Source organism: Mustelus asterias, chromosome 11 (genome assembly GCF_964213995.1).
Source record: "Mustelus asterias chromosome 11, sMusAst1.hap1.1, whole genome shotgun sequence".
Taxonomy (NCBI): domain Eukaryota; kingdom Metazoa; phylum Chordata; class Chondrichthyes; order Carcharhiniformes; family Triakidae; genus Mustelus; species Mustelus asterias.
The window spans coordinates 46,236,588-46,257,075 of record NC_135811.1 but is presented as its reverse complement, the minus strand read 5'-3'; the positions used below and the strand labels follow the sequence as shown (position 1 = coordinate 46,257,075).

Here is a 20,488-nt window from a genome sequence, read left to right as displayed (position 1 = left end):
GGTTACTGATAATGTGACATAAATCCAACATCCCGGTTTATTCGTGCCGGATCATCAACACGGATGCCATCATCTCACGTGAGAACACCATCTACCAGGTACATGGTACCTACTCTTGCAACTCGGCCAACGTTGTCTACCTGATACGCTGCAAGAAAGGATGTCCCGAGGCATGGTACATTGGGGAAACCATGTAGACGCTACGACAACGGATGAATGAACACCGCTCGACAATCACCAGGCAAGACTGTTCTCTTCCTGTGGGGGAGCACTTCAGCGGTCACGGGCATTCAGCCTTGGATCTTCAGGTAAGCGTTCTCCAAGGCGGCCTTCACGACACACGACAGCGCAGAGTCACTGAGCAGAAACTGATAGCCAAGTTTCGCACACATGAGGACGGTCTAAACCGGGATGTTGGATTTATGTCACATTATCAGTAACCCCCACAGCTTGACTCCTGGACTTGCACAATTTCACAAGCTGTACTGTCTGGAGACAATACACATCTCTTTAACCTGTGTTGAATGCTCCCTCCACCCACATTGTCTGTGCATTTAAGACCTGGCTGGCTGTAGAGATTTGCATTCTAATCAGTATTCTGTAATTTGATTTCTGTGTCTGTGCCCTGTTTGAGAACAGAGACCACTCCATCTGACGAAGGAGCATTGCTCCGAAAGCTTATGGTATTTGCTACCAAATAAACCTGTTGGACTTTAACCTGGTGTTGTGAGACTTCTTACTGTGCTTATACTAAAACACAGTAAGAAGTTTAACAACACCAGGTTAAAGTCCAACAGGTTTATTTGGTAGCAAAAGCCACACAAGCTTTCGAGGCTCTGAGCCCCTTCTTCAGGTGAGTGGGAATTCTGTTCACAAACAGAACTTATAAGACACAGACTCAATTTACATGAATAATGGTTGGAATGCGAATACTTACAACTAATCCAGTCTTTAAGAAACAAAACAATGGGAGTGGAGAGAGCATCAAGACAGGCTAAAAAGATGTGTATTGTCTCCAGACAAGACAGCCAGTGAAACTCTGCAGGTCCACGCAACTGTGGGAGTTACAAATAGTGTGACATAAATTCTGATTCTAGGATCGCATGATAAAGACTCAGGAGGAAAAAAGCAGAAATATTTATGTGAAATAGTGTGACATAAACCCAATATCCCGGTTGAGGCCGTCCTTGTGTGTGCGGAACCTGGCTATCAGTTTCTGCTCCGCGACTCTGCGCTGTCGTGTGTCGCGAAGGCCGCCTTGGAGAACGCTTACCCGAATATCAGAGGCCGAATGCCCGTGACCGCTGAAGTGCTCCCCAACAGGAAGAGAACAGTCTTGCCTGGTGATTGTCGAGCGGTGTTCATTCATCCGTTGTCGCAGCGTCTGCATAGTTTCCCCAATGTACCATGCCTCGGGACATCCTTTCTTGCAGCGTATCAGGTAGACAACATTGGCCGAGTTGCAAGAGTATGTACCGTGTACCTGGTGGATGGTGTTCTCACGTGAGATGATGGCATCTGTGTCGATGATCCGGCACGTCTTGCAGAGGTTGCTGTGGCAGGGTTGTGTGGTGTCTTGGTCACTGTTCTCCTGAAGGCTGGGTAGTTTGCTGCGGACAATGGTCTGTTTGAGGTTGTGCGGTTGTTTGAAGGCAAGAAGTGGGGGTGTGGGGATGGCCTTGGCGAGATGTTCGTCTTCATCAATGACATGTTGAAGGCTCCGGAGGAGATGCCGTAGCTTCTCCGCTCCGGGGAAGTACTGGACAACGAAGGGTACTCTGTCCACTGTGTCCCGTGTTTGTCTTCTGAGGAGGTCGGTGCGGTTTTTCGCTGTGGCGCGTTGGAACTGTTGATCAATGAGTCTAGCGCCATATCCTGTTCTTATGAGGGCATCTTTCAGCGTCTGGAGGTGTCTGTTGCGATCCTCCTCATCCGAGCAGATCCTGTGTATACGGAGGGCTTGTCCGTAGGGGATGGCTTCTTTAACGTGTTTAGGGTGGAAGCTGGAGAAGTGGAGCATCGTGAGGTTATCCGTGGGCTTGCGGTACAGTGAGGTGCTGAGGTGACCGTCCTTAATGGAGATGCGCGTGTCCAAGAAACACCTTATACTAAAATGCAGAGTTGTTTTGAATGGAGAGTTTGGTGATCATTAGCGAATTGGTTCCAATAACAGAAAACTGGTGTAATTAAAGAGGAAAGTGCAGATAAAAATCTCTGAAACTAGCATATCTTTTTGAAAGACAGTGCCCAACAGATGTTTGGATTATGCCTGAAATATAGAGGATTTTATATCTATCGTGTTCAGAAAATGCTGACAAACAATGGTTGGTTTTGAAATATTTGCTTTATGATTTTTAAACTTTGTCATGGATTGTTGTTCTATGTGGAATTCAAAGTCTAATGATGACCGTGAAACCATTGCCGATGGTCATAAAATCCCACCTGGTTCACTAATGTCCTTTAGGGAAGGAAATCTGTGTCCTTATCTGGTCTGGCCTACATGTGACTCCAGATCCACAGCAATGTGGTTGACTATTAACTGCCCTTCTGAAATGGCCTAGCAAGCCAGTCAGTTCAAGGGCAAGTAGGGATGGGCAATAAATGCTGGCCAGCCAGCGATATCCACATCCCATAAATGAATAATTAAACAAAAGAGTAATTGTCTGGCAGCAGTTTTATATCGGGACAAGGGTGGACGATTCAGTCCCTCGAGCTTGTTCCACCATTCCATCAGGTCATTTCTGATTTGTATCTCAACTCCATTTAACATCCTTGCATCCCTTTTCCTTGATATTATTAAGAAACAAATGTCTATTTTCTCAATTGTGAAAATTTCAATTCTCAGCATCGATAGGTTTTTAGTGGAGAGTGTTCCAGATTTTTACTTCCCTTTGTGTGAAAAGTGCTTCCTATTTTCACTCCTAAACGGCCTAGCTCGAATTTTAAGGCAATAGATATTCTCTTCTTCTGGCTTCCACTACCAGAGAAAATACAAATCAAATTTTTGGAACATGGCCTCATAATTTAGCCCTTTAAGCTCTGGCGTACCCACTCCAATCTCGATAAATAAATATTTGCTGAGGTGCCCAGAATTGAAGAGTTCTTCTGTCTGACCAAGTTTCTACACGACTGAAGCAAAATATCATCCCCTTTAGTTAACTTAGAAACATAGAAAATAGGAGCAAGAGTCGGCCATTTGGCCCCTCGGCACTATCCCACCATTCAGCATGACCATGGGTTATCGTCTATCTCAATGCCATACTCCAGCACTCTTCCCATATCCTTTGACATCTTTAGAATCTAGTGATACCTTTAGAGTTTACTGAATTTCTTGAGAGAAAAGCCAATATTTCATTCGACTTGTTGTACCTGGCTCCGAAACTTTAATGATTTCTGTACATGGAACTAAGTAGGTGTGTTCTTCCACAGTTCCCAGTCTCTCGCCGTGAAGAAAATATTCCAGTTTAATTTTCCTGGATTCAAACCTCTCACCTCCCCACACTGAACTCCATCTGACGTTGTTTTACAACTTCCTTAATTCGTCGAAGTCGCTTTGCAATGTCCTGCTTCCGTTCTGCACAATTTATTGTCCCTTTTAATCTAATTCATTGGCAAACATGGATTTACAGATCACTTTGGAACATTATTTATCATACCCAGCCAATCAAAATTCTCCTCTTTGTCTTCTACCTACAATTACCAAGTCCATGCACAAAGTTATCTCTAATTGTAGAGTTTTTGCTACTAATCTGTGTGTGGAACCTTATTAAAAGACTTCTGGAAATCTATCTGGACAACATCTGTAGACACTCCCCTGTCCCCCATGTTAGTGATCACTAAAACTTCAGCTAGCACCACCAGACATGACTACCTTTCACCAACCCAATCATGCTGACTCAGATCAGCTCATACTTAGGGTAGTATGGTAACACAGTGGTTAGCACTGCTGTCTCATAGCGCCAAGGATCTGGGTTCAATTCGACCTCGGGTCACAGTCTGTGTGGAGTTTGCACATTCTTCCCGTGTCGGTGTGGGTTTTCTCCAGGTGCTCTGGTTTCCTCCCACAGTCCAAAGATGTGTGGGTTAAGTTGATTGGCCATGCTAAATTGACCCTAGTGTTAGGGGACTATCATGGTAAATATGTGAGGTTACGGGAGTAGGTCCCGACTGGGAATGTGGTCAGTGCAGACTCGATGGGCCAAATGGCCTCCTTCACTGTAGTGATTCTATAATTCTGGAAAGGGTAAAAATAGATAAGTCCCCTGGGCCGGATGGGATTTATCCTAGGATTCTCTGGGAGGCTAGAGAAGAGATTGCAGAGCCTTTGGCTTTGATCTTTGGGTCGTCATTGTCTACTGGAACAGTGCCAGAAGACTGAAGGATAGCAAATGTTGTCCCCTTGTTCAAAAAGGGGAGTAGGGACAACCCTGGTAATTATAGATCGGTGAGCCTTACTTCTGTTGTGGGCAAAGTATTGGAAAGGATTATAAGAGAGAGGATTTATAATCACCTGGAAAGGAATAATTTGATTAGGGATAGTCAGCACAGTTTTGTGAAGGGTAGGTTGTGCCTCACAAACCTTATTGAGTTCTTTGAGAAGGTGACCAAAGAGGTGGATGAGGGTAAAGCGGTTGATGTGGTGTATATGGATTTCAGCAAAGCGTTTGATAAGGTTCCCCATGGTAAGCTTTTGCAGAAAATACGGACACATGGGATTGAGGGTGATTTAGTGGTTTGGATCAGGAATTGGCTCGCTGGAAGAAAACAGAGGTGGTTGATGGGAAATATTCATCCTGGAGTTCTGTTACTAGTGGTGTACCGCAAGGATCTGTTTTGGGGCCACTGCTGTTTGTCATTTTTATTAATGACCTGGATGAGGGCGTAGAAGGATGGATTAGTAAATTTGCGGATGACACTAAAGTCGGTGGAGTTGTAGACAGTGCGGAGGGAAGTGGTAGGTTACAGAGGGACATAGATAAGCTGCAGAGCTGGGCTGAGAGGTGGTAAATGGAGTTTAATGCGGAAAAGTGTGAGGTGATTCACTTTGGAAGGAGTAACAGGAATACAGAGTACTGGGCTAATGGTAAGATACTTGATACTTGGATGAACAGAGGGATCTGGGTGTCCATGTGCATAGATCCCTGAAAGTTGGCACCCAGATTGATAGGGTTGTTACGGTGTGTTAGCTTTTATTGGTAGAGGGATTGAGTTTCGGAGCCAGGAGGTCATGTTGTAACTGTACAAAACTCTGGTGCGGCCGCACTTGGAGTATTGCGTACAGTTCTGGTCGCCGCATTATAGGAAAGATGTGGAAGTGTTGGAAAGGGTGCAGAGGAGATTTATCAGGATGTTGCCTGGTATGGTGGGAAAATCGTATGAGGAAAGGCTGAGGGGCTTGAGGTTGTCTTCGTTAGAGAGAAGGTGGTTAAGAGGTGACTTAATAGAGGCATACAAGATGATCAGAGGATTAGATAGGGTGGATCGTGAGAGCCTTTTTCCTCGGATGGTGATGGCTAACACTAGGGGACATAGCTTTAAATTGAGGGGTGATAGAGAAAGGACAGATGTTAAGGTAGGTTCTTTACTCAGAGTAGTAAGGGCGTGGAATGCCCTGCCTGCAGCAGTAGTGGACTCATCAACATTAAGAGCATTCAAATGGTTATTGGATAAACATATGGATGATATTGGGATAGTGTAGGTTAGATGGGCTTTAGATTGGTTTCACTGGTCGGCGCAACATCGAGGGCCAAAGGGCCTGTACTGCGCTGTTATGTTCTATGTTCTATAATGACTTTTCCAAGGCCAGAACTTTCCGGTTGTTCACGCCGGTGGGATCTTCAGTTCTGCTGACACCATGCCCTCACCATGGGTTTCCCAGTGGCGAGGGATGCATTCAGCAGGAAACACCCCCATCATTGACAAAAGTAGGACCAGAAGATCCCACCGCCAGCCAATGGCAGGCCGCCTCCGACACCACAAAACACAGGGCGGGTTGCATGGGAAATCCTCCCCCAAGTGTTGTTTTTAATACCCTGGGGTAAACACCATCAGATCTTGGAGGTTGAAGCTTGATTATTTTGTCTGTGACCATTTTTAAAACCTTCAGTCCAATAAGCTCCTCTTTACTTACTCTTAGGTCCCTTTATACATTTTGTAGTGAACATTGAGTGCTCTCCAGTCAAAGATAGAAGACCAAGTCAGGATACAGAACAAAGCTTTCTAACCCAGCAGTGCGCCTTAGTCCTAACTTCATAAGCTGCTGCTTCAGTTTGACATCAACATTTCCTACTTTCCATTCTTAACAGCCAGTCTGTCAATTTAACATATTAAATTCGTTTTAAAGCAAAGCCCAATCTCTGAAATTCATAACTTTTCATTTATAATGCAACTGATGCACTTTAGAAGAAGAAACAAATGAGGGAGTACTTAATGCATGGCAGCACACTGGGAAGCTCAGAGGAACAGTGGGGTAATTATTCACAGATCCCTCAAGTCGGCAGAGCAGGTGAATAGGGTAGTTAAGAAGGCCAATGGGACATTTGCTTTCATCAGTCGTGGTACAGGGTATAAGAGCAAGGAGGTAATGTTGGCACGGATAGCACAGTGGTTAGCACTGCTGCCTCACAGCGCCAGGGACCCGGGTTCAATTCCCAGCTTGGGTCGCTGTCAGTGTGGAGTCTGCGTGGGTTTCCTCCGGGTGCTCTGGTTTCCTCCCACAGACTGAAAGACGTGTTGGTTAGGTGCATTGGCCATTCTAAATTCTCCCTCCGTGTACCCAAACAGGTGCCGGAATGTGGCGACTAGGGGATTTTCATAGTAACTTCATTGCAGTGTTAATGTAAGTCCACTTGTGACACTAATAAATAAACTTGTAAAAGTATAGTTGTATAGAGCATTGGTTAGGCTGGAGTACTGTGTGCAATTCTGGTCACCTCATTATAGGAAGGATATGATAGCACTGGAGCAGATACAGAGGAATTCACCAGGATGTTGCCTGAGATGGAGCATTTGAGCTATAAGGAGAGACTGGATAGGTTTGCATTGTTTTCTTTAGAGCAGAGAAGACTGAGGGGGGACATGATTGTGATATATAAGATTGAGGGGTAGGGAGCAGCTGTTCCCCTTGGCTGAGGAGTCGATCACGAGGGGCATCGTTTTAGGGTAAGGAACAGGAGATTCAGAGGGGATTTGAGAAAATATGTTTTCACTCAGAGGGTGGTGGGAATCTGGAATGCGCTGTCTGGGAAGGTGGTGGAGGCCGGAAACCTTACAACCTTCAAAAAAATATTTGAATGATCACTTGAAGTATCATAACATTCAATGAGTGCAGGAAAATGGAATTAGCACGGCTTTAGTGGTAGTTCTTGTCAGTGCAGATTCGATGGGCTGAAGGGCCTTTTCTGTGCTGTACAATTCAATGACTCTGTGATAGAATATTGGATTTATCTGCAGCTTAAATCATAGCAAGTTTATGTCCCATTGCATTCCCATCATAACTAACATTTTGTATGTTATAAATGTTTAGATTTCATGGAAAAACAAACTGAATTATGGAATATATTCCCAAAATATTAATAAAAAATCCTGGGACCCAATGTAATAAAAAAAATGAACTTATTCTGTTATCTCGGAACAGATCTGTTGCTCTAAGGATTTTAGTCAGGGTTGGGTTTCTGTTATAAATTATTCTTTGCTTCCTTTGTGAGTGCCAGCTGGTGTGTTACAGTTCACTCAGGGAGTCCGACTTGTTGTGACATGTATTTTTAAATGTATGTTGTAGTCTGGGGCTATGGAAAGTGATGGTAGAGGCTGCGACATTCTTTCCATAGAATGGCTGACCAGGAACCTCCCTTGCTCTTATTGCCTTCATTGTGTGTGTCAGAAGGATTTACAGATTGATGCTTAACCTGTTAGGCTGTGTTATGAATGCATCTTCCTTATCCCATCGAGTCTTGGGATGGGATTAGAAACATAGAAACATAGAAAATAGAAACACAAGTGGTAAGGGCATGGAATGCCCTGCCTGCAGCAGTAGTGGACTCGTCAACATTAAGAGCATTCAAATGGTTATTGGATAAACATATGGATGATATTGGAATAGTGTAGATTAGAGGGGCTTTAGATTGGTTTCACTGGTCGGCGCAACATCGAGGATCGAAGGGCCTGTACTGCGCTGTAGTGTTCTATGTTCTAAGTAGTCCGTTTGGCTCTTTGAGACTGCTCCGACATTCATTTTGATCATGGCTGATCATCAAATTCAACGTCCTGATCCCGCCTTCCTCCCATATCTCTTGATCCCTTTAGCCCCAAGAGCTAAATCTAATTTCTTCTTGAAATCACACAACGTTTTGGCCTCAACTACATTCTGTGATAGTGAATTCCACGCGTTCACCACTCTGGGTGAAGAAATTTCTTCTCACCTCAGTCCTAAAAGGTTTACTCCTTAACCTCAAATTATGACCCCTAGTTTTGGACTCCTTCACCATCAGGAACATTCTTTCTGAATCTACCCTGTCTAACCCTGTTAGAATTTTATAAGTTTGTTCAAACCCACTCCATCTGCCTTAGAGGCAGGGACATTATCCACTGCGCAACAAGACCGCTATGCTTTGTAGGGTGTCATAACTGCATATTCAATGGCACTTAAATACATTTATCAACTAGGTGGAACCTAGTAACTAAAAAATGAATGCCTATCAACTGACAGAAATTAATAGATTCCAAGGGTTGAGGTGGTGAATGGAAAGTTTATTTTCTGATGTGAATAACTACGCCACATATAAGCAATGTGACACAATCAAATTAAAGTTTATTAATAATCGCATGACTGGAGTAGGATTGGCTTTTGATTACAGTGAAGTGATAGGTTGTTTGCTTTTTTCAGCTTTTTAGGAGGATGGTAGCAAGTAGTAATGTTACTGAACCAGTCATTCAGAGGCCTGGCCTCATGCTGTGAAGCATGAATTCAAATCCCAGCATGGTGGCTAAGGGAATTTAAACTCAATCAATGAATAAATCTGGGCTAGAATGCTAATCTCATTAACAATGATTATGAAACTGTTGGATCCTCACAAGAACCCAACTGGTTTTGTTAATGTTGCTCAGGGTGGGAAATTGGCCATCCTTACCCAGTTTTGCCTGTGCGTGACTCCACACCCATGTCAACGCCGCTAACTTTCAACTGCCCTCTGAAATGACGTAGCAAGCCATTGAGTTGTATCAAACTGCCGATGAGGAAAAGCACTGTGTACCCACACCACATGGTTCAAGGAGGCGGTTTATCACCACTTTCTAAAGGGCAATTAGGGATGGGCAATAAATGCTGGCCTTGCCTCACATCCCAAGGAAAAAACATTTTTTAAATTATTGCTTAAAAGTTTGTTGAACATGTACGAGTGATCCAATGTATCTTTTGGGGAGTCGTTGTTAGACAGTTTACAATATGCCTCAGAAGCGAGTCCGTTCGGAAAGTTGTTAAAATATTTCACATGTCCTAGATTTTCCTCCACGTTTCCCTTCATTTTCTTCGCTTTCACCTCCTACTTCTCCATTCGCTGCTGCAGGAAGATAAAGCGAGTCAGATCTCAGTTTTGTATCTATTGACTTGAAATACAGACTAGTTTTCAAAAGCTCAAAGTGAAAACATCCTGCTGCAATATGGACTACCTGATTAGAAAGGTCTCAAGAGACTTCTTCATTTCATTCTGGGGATGTGAGCATCGCATATATTGCCCATACCACCTTCTTCTTGAGAAACTGGTGGTGAGCCACCACTTTGAACTGTGTGGTTTAACCATGTGGTTTAGGTATACCCACTGTTCCAGGTTTTTGATACATTGACAGTGGAGCAATGGCAATGTCGTTGCAAGTCAGGATGGTGTGTGACTTGGAGAGAAACCTGAGAGTGTTCCAATATGTCAGCTGGATTTGGAGGTTGGGTGTGTAAAAGGTTCTGTCAAAGAAGAGCTTCTGCAGTACATCTTGTAGATGATACACACGGCAGCCTTTCTGTGCCGGTTGTGAAGGGAGTGATTGTTTAAGGTGGTGGATGTGGTGCCAATCAAGTGGGTTGTTTTGTCTTGGATGGTGTTGAGTTTCTTGTGCGTTCCTGGAGCTGCACCAGGGTAGGAAAATAGAGCCTATTATTTTCTTATATATTATTAGAATTATGTAGTTCAAAAGAATAGAGAACTGAAGACAGGAAGAGCAAGGGATTGTGGATTGCTACAGTTTTAGTGTTGCCAGACCATTTTAAGGGGTTTGGAGAAGGGAGTCTCTGGGCCATCAGAACTGTCGTGAGCCAAGTGAGAGAGGATTCAGAGATGTGCATCTTGTAGGTGTGAAATGTGTCTGAGGACTTTGGATTGAATACTGCACCTGGTGAATGCGACTTAAGGGCGGAAATGATACTTTTTGGGTTTCCAAGTATTACCCTGATAGTCTACGGCAAATTTATAATAAACCAACAAATATCCTCAATTTCCTCATTCCTCTGTTTAGAACAAAGTAAAGATAGGCCAACCTGGGTAAATTAATACAGGTTGCACCTACATAACGTGATTCTCATTGGAACTCAGCAAATTGACAAATGGAAGAGTCTCCTAACCCTTTTTGATGGCCATTTCTTCTTGTTCCTTTCTTTTCTCTTCAATCAGCTTCACCTTTGCATCATACTCATCAGCGCGTATTTTCCACTTGACTCGGTTGTTCTGGAGTCCCTCATACATTGGTGTGATTTCTTTGTGGAATCTTGAAAATTCCTGCAAAAGGCACCCAGCCATTAAATGTCAGTTTAAAGGTGATCTTGTAATGGTGTTAAAATATTAGCCGATATGTAAGTGTTATCAAGGTAACTAGAACAGGGTGAAAGCAAAGACCTGGCTCAAAAAGGACAGGTCCAGGTACTAAATATTGCTAGATATTTGATGTGATTTGATTTATTATCGTCACATGTATTATCATACAGTGAAAAGTATTGTTTTTTGCGCACTATACAGACAAAGCATACCGTTCATAGAGAAGGAAACGAGAGAGAATGTAGTGTTACAGTCATAGCTGGGGTGTAGGGAAAGATCAACTTAATATATGGTAGGTCCATTCAAAAGTCTGATGGCAGCAGGGAAGAAGCTGTTGGTACGTGTCCTCAGACTTTTGTATCTTTTTCCCGAACGGAAGAAGGTGCAAGAGAGTATGTCCGGAGTGCATGGGGTCCTTGATTATGTTGGCTGCTTTTCCAAGACAGCGGGAAATGTAGACAGAGGGCCCCATTTTTACCATCATGTTGCGCCCATTTTCGGGTGTGAAAACTTGGTAAAGTCGGGCATGAGGCGAGTAGCAAGATCCGTGCCCACCTCCACGTCAGTTCCCCCTTTACCAAGGCCCGAAACGGGCCCAACAGCCCTTTAAATACACTTGCATGCATTTAAATTGACTTAATGGGCTGCACGCCCAACTTTACCGGCACTTCCCCCTTCACCACCACGTTCGCCCATCCAGAAACAGCCCAGAACAGACATGGTCCATGCAAGTCCGATTTGAGCGCCTCATCAGTGAGGGTTAGTAAGTGCCGAGCGTCCGACGTCTCTCTGCTTGAGATTGGGGGGTGGGGCCTGCTGCCACTCTGCCTGTGATCAGTGGGGAGGGAAGGGGGGTCCACTGCCACTGTGCCTGAAATCAGTGGGGGGGAAAGGGGGGTAGTGGTGTGGGGGGGATAAGGCGGTCAGTAATGTTGTCGGGGTGGGGCAATGCCTGTGGGGGCCAGGGGGAGGCATTATCCGGCCCGGGAGGGATGTGGCAGAGGAGCAGCATTCTATCATTTTTTTTTTGCGCATGCGCAGTTGGAGGCGCCGATCGGAGCTGCAGGGTTTCGGATGCGTTAAGCCCCGCCCACAGTCTTCTGCAGGGCAATTCAGATGTTTTTGCAGGTAGAGTGCGTATGGGGGTGCCTGAGAACGGGTCTAAAAGTCGGATCTGAAACACTCCCAGGTTCAAGTCTGTCCAGCACTTAGAATCAAAATGGTAAAATAGGGCCCAGAGTCAATGGATGGGAGGCTGGTTTGAGTGATGGACTGCTCAGGAAAGGTAGCACAGGAAAGAAAGGAGGAAAAAGTGGCAATGTTGATCAAGGATAATATTACAGGAGAGAGGATGTCCCAGAGGAATCACGGACAGGATCTATTTAGCATTGAGGAATAATAGAGGTATCATTGGACACCATGTGCTTTCTACAGGCTATCAACTGGCTGGCAATATGTAGAGGAGCAAATTTGCAGAGAGGTTAGGAAGAGGTGGATAGACTACAGTGTAGTGATGTTGTGAGATTTTAATTATCCTAATTTAGACTGGGATAGTAGAGGCATAAATGCAGAGAAGGGGGAAGAGGTTCTGAAGTGTGGTCAGGAGAATTTCTTTGATCAATGCGCTAACAGTCCAAATGAGGAAGGAACCATTTCTGGATCTAATTTCCAGGAATGAGTTTGGTCAGGTGAATCAAGCGTCAGAAAAGGAAAGTTTGGGGAATATCATTGTATCATGAGGTTTATGTTAGTTTTGGAAAGGGACAAAATCGTAATTGGAGATGAGTGATTTCAGTGGGTGGGGACAGATCTAACCTTGCGTATCAAAGACCGGCAGACAAAACTGGAATGAAACAATGAGTTGCCTTTAAAAGAAGATGTGGTTTGGTACAGTTGAAGTACCTTCCCAAGAAAGAGAAAGGTCAGTTAACCAAAGCCAGAGCTCGAATGTAAGAAGAAGCAGAAAATGGGTGTATCTGACAGATGTCAGATTGGTCATACAAGTGAGAACCAGGCTGAATATAGGAAGCTCAGACAAGAAGGAAAAAAGAAACATTTGCGCTTAATTGGATGCAGTGGGACCGCACGGCACTCAGTCAATGTTTTGAGCTATCAGCATGCACCTCACTTCATGTGCCCTTGCTTTACATGCCTATCACTTCAGTCAATGGTGAACAAAGTGTCTCAGGGGCCGCACTCAGAACCCTGATGAAAGAAGAAATAGGAGAAGCAATGCAGAAATGAGAAGAGTCAGGCAGCTAACACTGGGTGGCACAGTGCTGCTGCCTCACAGCGCCAGGGACCCGGGTTCGATTCCTGGCTTAGGTCACTGTCTGTGTGGAGTTTGCACGTTCTCCCCGTGTCTGCGTGGGGTTTCCTCCGGGTGCTCCGGTTTCCTCCCACAGTCCAAAGATGTGCAGGTTAGGTGGATTGGCCATGCTAAATTGTCCCTTTGTGTCAGGGGGACTAGCAAGGGTAAAAGCATGGGGTTATAGGGATAGGGCTTGGGTGGGATTGTGACTGGTGCAGACTCGATGGGGCTGAGTGGCCTCCTTCTGCACTGTAGAATTCTATGAACATAAAAGGAAAGCCAAAAGTCTTGTCGGTATATAAATATTAAAAGGGGAATAAAAAATTAATGGCACCGATTGGGGACCAAAAAGGGGAATCTATGCATTGAGGCACAGGCATGATTGAAGTACTAAATGAAGACTTTGCATCTGTCTTTACCAAGGGAGAAAATTCAGCCAATGCCTGAGTGGAAGAGGAGGAATTGGAGACACTGGGCAGAATTCTATGGCCTCGCTCATCGCGAAACCGTAAAATCTCGCCCAAGGTCAACGGACCTTTCCATAGTCGGCCCCTCGCCCGCTCCAATTCCCGTGATGGGTGGGACGGTAAAATTCCAGCCACTGGATGAATTGAAGGTTGACCTGGGGGAGGTATTAGAAAGGTTGGGAGTACTTAAAGATGATAAATCACCAGGACTGCATGGGATGCATTTATGGAGGTAAAGGCAGAATTTGTGGAGGCACTGGGCAAATCTTCCAAACCTCCTTCAACAGAAAAGACTGAGAATTGCAAATGTTAAACCCTTGTTCAAAACAAAAGAGAAGTCTAAGGATAAGCTTAGCAACCACAGACCAGCCAGTTCCACTCGGTGGTGGGAAGCTCTTTGAAATAATAAACTGGGACAAAATTCACAGTCACTTGGACAAGAGTGGATTCATTATGAAAAGTCGGCATGGATTTGTTAAATGCAAATCCTGTTTAACCATTTTTTTTTCAGTTTTTAATAAGGCCACAGAGAAGGTTGAAGACTGTAATGTGGTACATGTTTTGATGGATTTCCAAAAGGTATTTGATAGCCTGCCATGTAATCAGCTTGCCAGCAGAGTTGAAGCTCATGGATTGAAAGGATTAAAGGCAGCATGGATACAAAGCTGGCTGAGTGACCAGAAATTAAGAGTGGTGATGAATGATTACTTTTCGGACAGGAAGAAGGCGTAAAATGGGGTTCACAGAAGGTCAGTACCAGAACCATTGTTTCTCTTGACATATGTTAATGACCCAGACACAATTTCAAAATTCGTAGATGACACAAGACTTGTGAACTGTAAGGAGGATAGTGATAGAATTCAGAAGGACGTAGACTGGCTGGTAGAATGGGCAGACATGTGTCAGATGAACTTTAATGCGGCAAAGTATGGCGTGATGTATTTTGATGTGGAGATGTCGGCGTTGGACTGGGGTAAACACAGTAAGATATCTCACAACACCAGGTTAAAGTCCAACAGGTTTATTTGGTAGCACAAGCCACTAGCTTTCGGAGCGCTGCTCCTTCATCAGGTGAGTGGGATTTCAGTTCACAAACAGGGCATATAAAGACACAAACTCAATTTACAAAATAATGGTTGGAATGCGAGTCTTTACAAGTAATCAAGTCTTAAAGATACAGACAATGTGAGTGGAGAGGGTTAAGCACAGGTTCAAGAGATATGTATTGTCTCCAGCCAGGACAGTGAGTGAGAGTTTGCAAGCCCAGGCAAGTCGTGGGGGTTACAGATAGTGTGACATGAGCCCAAGATCCCAGTTGAGGCCGTCCTCATGTGTGCGGAACTTAGCTATCAGTCTCTGCTCAGCGACTCTGCGTTGTCGTGTGTCGTGAAGCCCACCTTGGAGAGCGCTTACCCGAAGATCAGAGGCTGAATGCCCGTGACCGCTGAAGTGTTCCCCAACAGGAAGAGAACACTCTTGCCTGGTGATTGTCGAGCGGTGTTCATTCATCCGTTGTCGTAGCATCTGCGTGGTCTCCCCAATGTACCATGCCTCGGGACATCCTTTTCTGCAGCGTATCAGGTAGACAACGCTGGCCGAGTTGCAAGTGTATGTACCGTGTACCTGGTAGATGGTGTTCTCACGTAAGATGATGGCATCCGTGTTGATGATCCGGCACGTTTTGCAGAGGTTGCTGTGACAGGGTTGTGTGGTGTCGTGGTCACTGTTCTCCTGAAGGCTGGGTAGTTTGCTGCGGACAATGGTCTGTTTGAGCTTGTGCGGTTGTTTGAAGGCAAGAAGTGGGGGTGTGGGGATGGCCTTGGCAAGATGTTCGTCTTCATCAATGACATGTTGAAGGTTCTGGAGAAGATGTCGTAGCTTCTCTGCTCTGGGGAAGTATTGGACGACGAAGGGTACTCTGTCCGCCGTGTCCCGTGTTTGTCTTCTCAGGAGGTCGGTGCGGTTAGAGACTGATAGCTAAGTTCCGCACACATGAGGACGGCCTCAACCGGGATCTTGGGTTCATGTCACACTATCTGTAACCCCCACGACTTGCCTGGGCTTGCAAAATCTCACTAACTGTCCTGGCTGGAGACAATACACATCTCTTTAACCTGTGCTTAACCCTCTCTCCACTCACATTGTCTGTACCTTTAAGACTTGATTACCTGTAAAGACTCGCATTCCAACCATTATTTTGTAAATTGAGTTTGTATCTTTATATGCCCTGTTTGTGAACTGAAATCCCACTCACCTGATGAAGGAGCAGCGCTCCGAAAGCTAGTGGCTTGTGCTACCAAATAAACCTGTTGGACTTTAACCTGGTGTTGTGAGACTTTTTACTGTGATGTATTTTGACAGGAAGAACAAGGAGAAGTGATATAAAATAAAGGACACATTTTTAAAGAGGATGCTGGAAAAGGAAAATCTGGGGGGTTTGATGCTGTCTACATGGACTTTAGCAAGGCCTTTGACAAGGTACTGCATGGTAGGTTGTTGCAGAAGGTTAAATCTCACGGCATCCAGGATGAGATAGCGAAATGGATACAAAATTGGCTTGACAACAGAAGACAGAGGGTGATTGTAGAGAGTTGTTTTTAAAACTGGAGACCTGTGACCAGCAGTGTATCTCCGGGATCAGTGCTGGGTCCATGGTTATTTGTCATTTTATTAATGATTTGAATGAGAATTTAGGAGGCCTGGTTAATAAGTTTGCAGATGACACCAAGATTGGTGGCATAGTGGATAGTGAAGAAGGTTACCTAGGATTGCAACGGGATCTTGATCAATTCAGCCAGTGTGCTGATGAATGAGAGATGGAGTTTAATTTCGATAAATACAAGGTAATGCATTTTGGTAGATCGAACCAGGGCCGGACTTGCTCAGTTAATGGTAGGGCACTGGGGAGAGATATAGAACAAAGAGATCTGGGGGAAAAGTTCATATCTCCTTGAAAGTGGAGTCACAGGTGGACAGAGTGGTGAAGAAGGCATTCGGCATGCTTGGTTTCATTGGTCAGAACATTGAATACAGGAGTTAGGACATCTTGTTGAAGTTGTACAAGACATTGTTAAGGCCACACTTTGAATACTGCATACAGTTCTGGTCACCCTATTATAGAAAGGATATTACTAAACTAGAAAGAGTGCAGAAAAGATTTACTAGTATGCTACCAGGACTTGATGGTTTGAGTTATAAGGAGAGGCTGAATAGACTGGGACTTTTTTCCCTGGAGCGTAGGAGGCTGAGGGGTGATCTTATAGAGGTCTATAAAATAATGAGGGGCATAGATCAGCTAGATAGTCAATAACGTTTCCCAAAAGTAGAGGGGTCTAAAACTAGAGGGCATTGGTTTAAGGTGAGAGGGGAGAGATACAAAAGTGTCCAGAGGGGCATTTTTTTCACACACAAGATGGTGAGTGTCTGGAACAAGTTGCCAGATGTAGTAGTAGAGATGGGTACAATTTTGTCTTTTAAAAAGCCTTTAGACAGTTACATAGGTAAGATGGGTATAGAGGGATATGGGCCAACTGCGGGCAATTGGGACTAGCATAGTGGTTAAAAAAGGGGCGGCATGGACAAGTTGGGCTGAAGGGCCTGTTTCCATGCTGTAAACCTCTATGACTCTATATATGCGCAAATTGTTAAAGATGAAAGGGAAAGTTGAGAAAGTGGTGAATAAGGCTTACGGGATCCTTTGCTTTATAAATAGAGGCATAAGGAAGGAAGTTACGATGAACCTTTCTAAAAGACTGGTTCAGCCTGAACTGGAGTGTTGTGTGGAATTCTGGGAACTGCGTTTTAGGAAGGATGTGAACACTGTAGGGAGGGTGAAAGATTTACAAGAATCGTTCCAATAAATAGGGACACAGTTCTTAGATAGGTTGAAGAATCTGGGATTGTTCTCCTTGGAGAAGAGAAGGCAGCAGAGATTTTTTTGGGGTGTTCAAAATCAGGAAAGTCTAGGCCAGTGATGGGCAATCTGCAGCCCATCAGGGTTTTGAGTGCAGCCCCTCAGACATATTGTTGACCATTAACTGAAGTGATACGCACATAAAGCAAGGGCATGTGAAGTGAGGTGCGTGCTTATTGCACACAGCATTGACTGTGAGAGCCCTGCGCGCTCTCTGCATCCAATCAGGCTAAATATCCATTTTGTTTTTAAGCACCTGAAGTTAATGGCAGTTCTATTAATATATGAATGATTAAGCATTTTCTATAACTTATGAAATATTTGGCTTGTATTAAATATATTTAATCTTCTTCAAAGATCATTGTTAGTGAACAGGCCCAATTTCAATCTTAAGGCCCACTGCGATGAAGGAGGGCCAATCATGCAGCCCATTCATAGAATCATACAGTGCAGAAGGAAGCCATTCGGCCCATCGAGTCTGCACCGACCACAATCCCACCCAAGCCCTATCCTCATAACCCCATGCATTGACTCTAGCTAGTCCCCCTGACACTATGGGACAATTTAGCATGGCCTATCCCCCTAACCTGCACATCTTTGGACTGTGGGAGGAAACCGGAGCACCCGGAGGAAACCCACGCAGACATGGGGAGAATGTGCAGACTCCACACAGACAGTGACCCAAGCCGGGAATCAAACCCAGGTCCCTGGAGCTGTGAGGCAGCAGTGCTAACCACTGTGCCACCGTGGTGCCCAATCACCAGCCTAGGTTGCCCATTACTGATATATACTGACATCGAGAGAAACTCTTCCCATTGGTGGAAGGTCAAGATCTAGAGGACACGAGGTGAATGGTTCTTTTGCCAGAGGTAGCATGAAGAAAATGTTTTAAATGCAATGAGTGCTTAGGACCTGGAATACTGTCCCTAGGGTGGTGAATAAAATTACTCAACTCCAAATAAGATTGTGTCCTTTTCCAGAACTAACCAAGACCTTATGATACAATATTCGCTCTTCCCTGACTGACACTTCCTCCACTTGAGCAAACTCATCCCTCGGAACGAGATCCAGCAATGCCTTCTTCCTCATTGAGCCATAGCTTAATTAAGAAATGCCAGCATCCAGATTTAATTGTGGCTTTCAATAATTGAATTATCAGCTGAAGAGAGAAAATTTGCAGGGCTAGGCGGAAAGGGCTGAGGGATAGGACACTTGTTGGATTACTCTTGCAGAGAGCTGACACAGGTACGAGGGGCTGAATGGCCTCGTCCTGTCTGCAACAATTTCATGATTCTAATTCAGACCAGATAGGGACTAAAACAGCCATTGTACTTACTTTATACACAAAGGTACACACAAAGTCGATGAAACCAACTTGTAATTTGGGGAGTTCATCCCCTTTGTGTCTGTCCATCATGGGCTGTGGAAAGAATAAGTAGCCAAGATTTGATATATGCATTTCATTAGTGAATCTTTATTGATTGGTACCAACATTACGCAGCCTCAAAGTTATATATGCTGTGCTGCTATATTGATGCAGTGTTACAAAAGTTCAATTCCAAATTATATAAGTTGTGTTTCATTGCGTTTTCCTCAGCTAACTCCTTTCGTATAACATACATCACTAACTATCCAAGAAATCTAACTGCCAACCTGAAACAATGTTAAGTAGGCATTAAGTATTAAAATCTTACAATCGGTTGTTGCAGTAAAACCGTTCGTTCCAGATCACCCTGTTCCCAGAATTCATTAGCAACCATAAGTGCAACCTGGAATGAAAACACTATGAAAGACAAGTGAAGAAATAAATCGCCAATTTGATGGCATAATACAAATGGTGCTCTTGTAAAATATGGTTGTAATCCGGTTTGAATGTATCCCATAGCAAAGAAAGGACACAGTGAGGACATCTCTGCACTAATTTGGCATAAATTAAATTCAAGGCCATTTAACTTCAAATGTACATAAAATTCAACTTTTCCACATGTCAAAAGCTGAAAGCTCAAGTTTCCTTTGAAACCCTCAGGTCACAATTTCCTGAACAATAGTTAAATGAAGCATCGGCACATTTATTTATAAAAGATATAAATTACAACAAAATGCATCAGCCTGGCATTTGTAAATGACACCACGATCAAAATTAAACAGCTCTTTATAGAATCCCGACAGTGCAGAAGGAGGTAATTGAGCCCATCGTGTCTGCACTGACAACAACCCCACCTAGACCCTATCCCCACATATTTACCCCACTAATCCCTCTAACCTACACATCCCGGGACACTAAGGGGCTATTTACCATGGCCAATCCACCTAACTCGCACACCTTTGGACTGTGGGAGGAAACCGGAGCACCCAGAGGAAACCCACGCAGACACGGGGAGAATGTGCATACTCCACGTAGATAATGTCCCAAGCCGGGAATCCACCTCACCCACCTACCACCTCATCCATTCACCCACCTACCCTACCTACCCACCTCGCCTAGCTCCTATTTCCCTACCTACCCACCTCACCCAGCTCCTACCTCCCTACCTCACCCACATAGCCACTTCACCCACACCTCACCCACTTACCCATTCACCCACTCATCCATTCACTAACATTCATAGATCTGGGTCTTTACACTTACCATGCAGCAGCTAGTACCATAAAAAGAAGGCACATTCTCTGTCCCCTCAACTCTACTCCCATCCAACAGAGTTCCCACAGGGATGCTGCGCTGCACATTTCCTTGACAGTGGGATTGGTGGGTCTGGAAGGAATGCATCAGCATCGGATTGGGGGAGTTTTCGAGTGCAGCAGTAATCTGCTCACCATTGCTGCGACTCGGAAGACTCAGCAAGTGTCTTTTCAGACTTGTCAATGTGGTGGTTTGGAAATTCAGAGTTGTGCATTTTACCAACTGCATTAAGGTTAAGACTGGCATGTTTGCATACCTTGCTTTGCACTTCCCAGGGCTTGGTAATGGCCGACAAGTCACATCCTGTCATCATCATTGCCC

The 20,488-nt window shown here is 44.5% G+C and overlaps 1 protein-coding gene across 1 annotated transcript in view; it reads right to left on the bottom strand.

Moving 5' to 3' along the window:
• Nucleotides 1-9,444: 9,444 nt before the first annotated feature.
• Nucleotides 9,445-20,488, bottom strand: part of pde6c (phosphodiesterase 6C, cGMP-specific, cone, alpha prime) — a 46,606-nt gene continuing 35,562 nt past the window's right edge. Inside the window, exons 18-22 of the mRNA XM_078224404.1 lie at nucleotides 20,424-20,487; nucleotides 19,182-19,256; nucleotides 18,824-18,907; nucleotides 10,607-10,760; nucleotides 9,445-9,557 (exon numbers count right to left, since the gene is read on the bottom strand). Of these exons, the coding sequence (XP_078080530.1) occupies nucleotides 9,475-9,557; nucleotides 10,607-10,760; nucleotides 18,824-18,907; nucleotides 19,182-19,256; nucleotides 20,424-20,487 (460 nt within the window). The 3' untranslated portion in view covers nucleotides 9,445-9,474. The remainder of the gene's footprint in view (nucleotides 9,558-10,606; nucleotides 10,761-18,823; nucleotides 18,908-19,181; nucleotides 19,257-20,423; nucleotide 20,488) is intronic.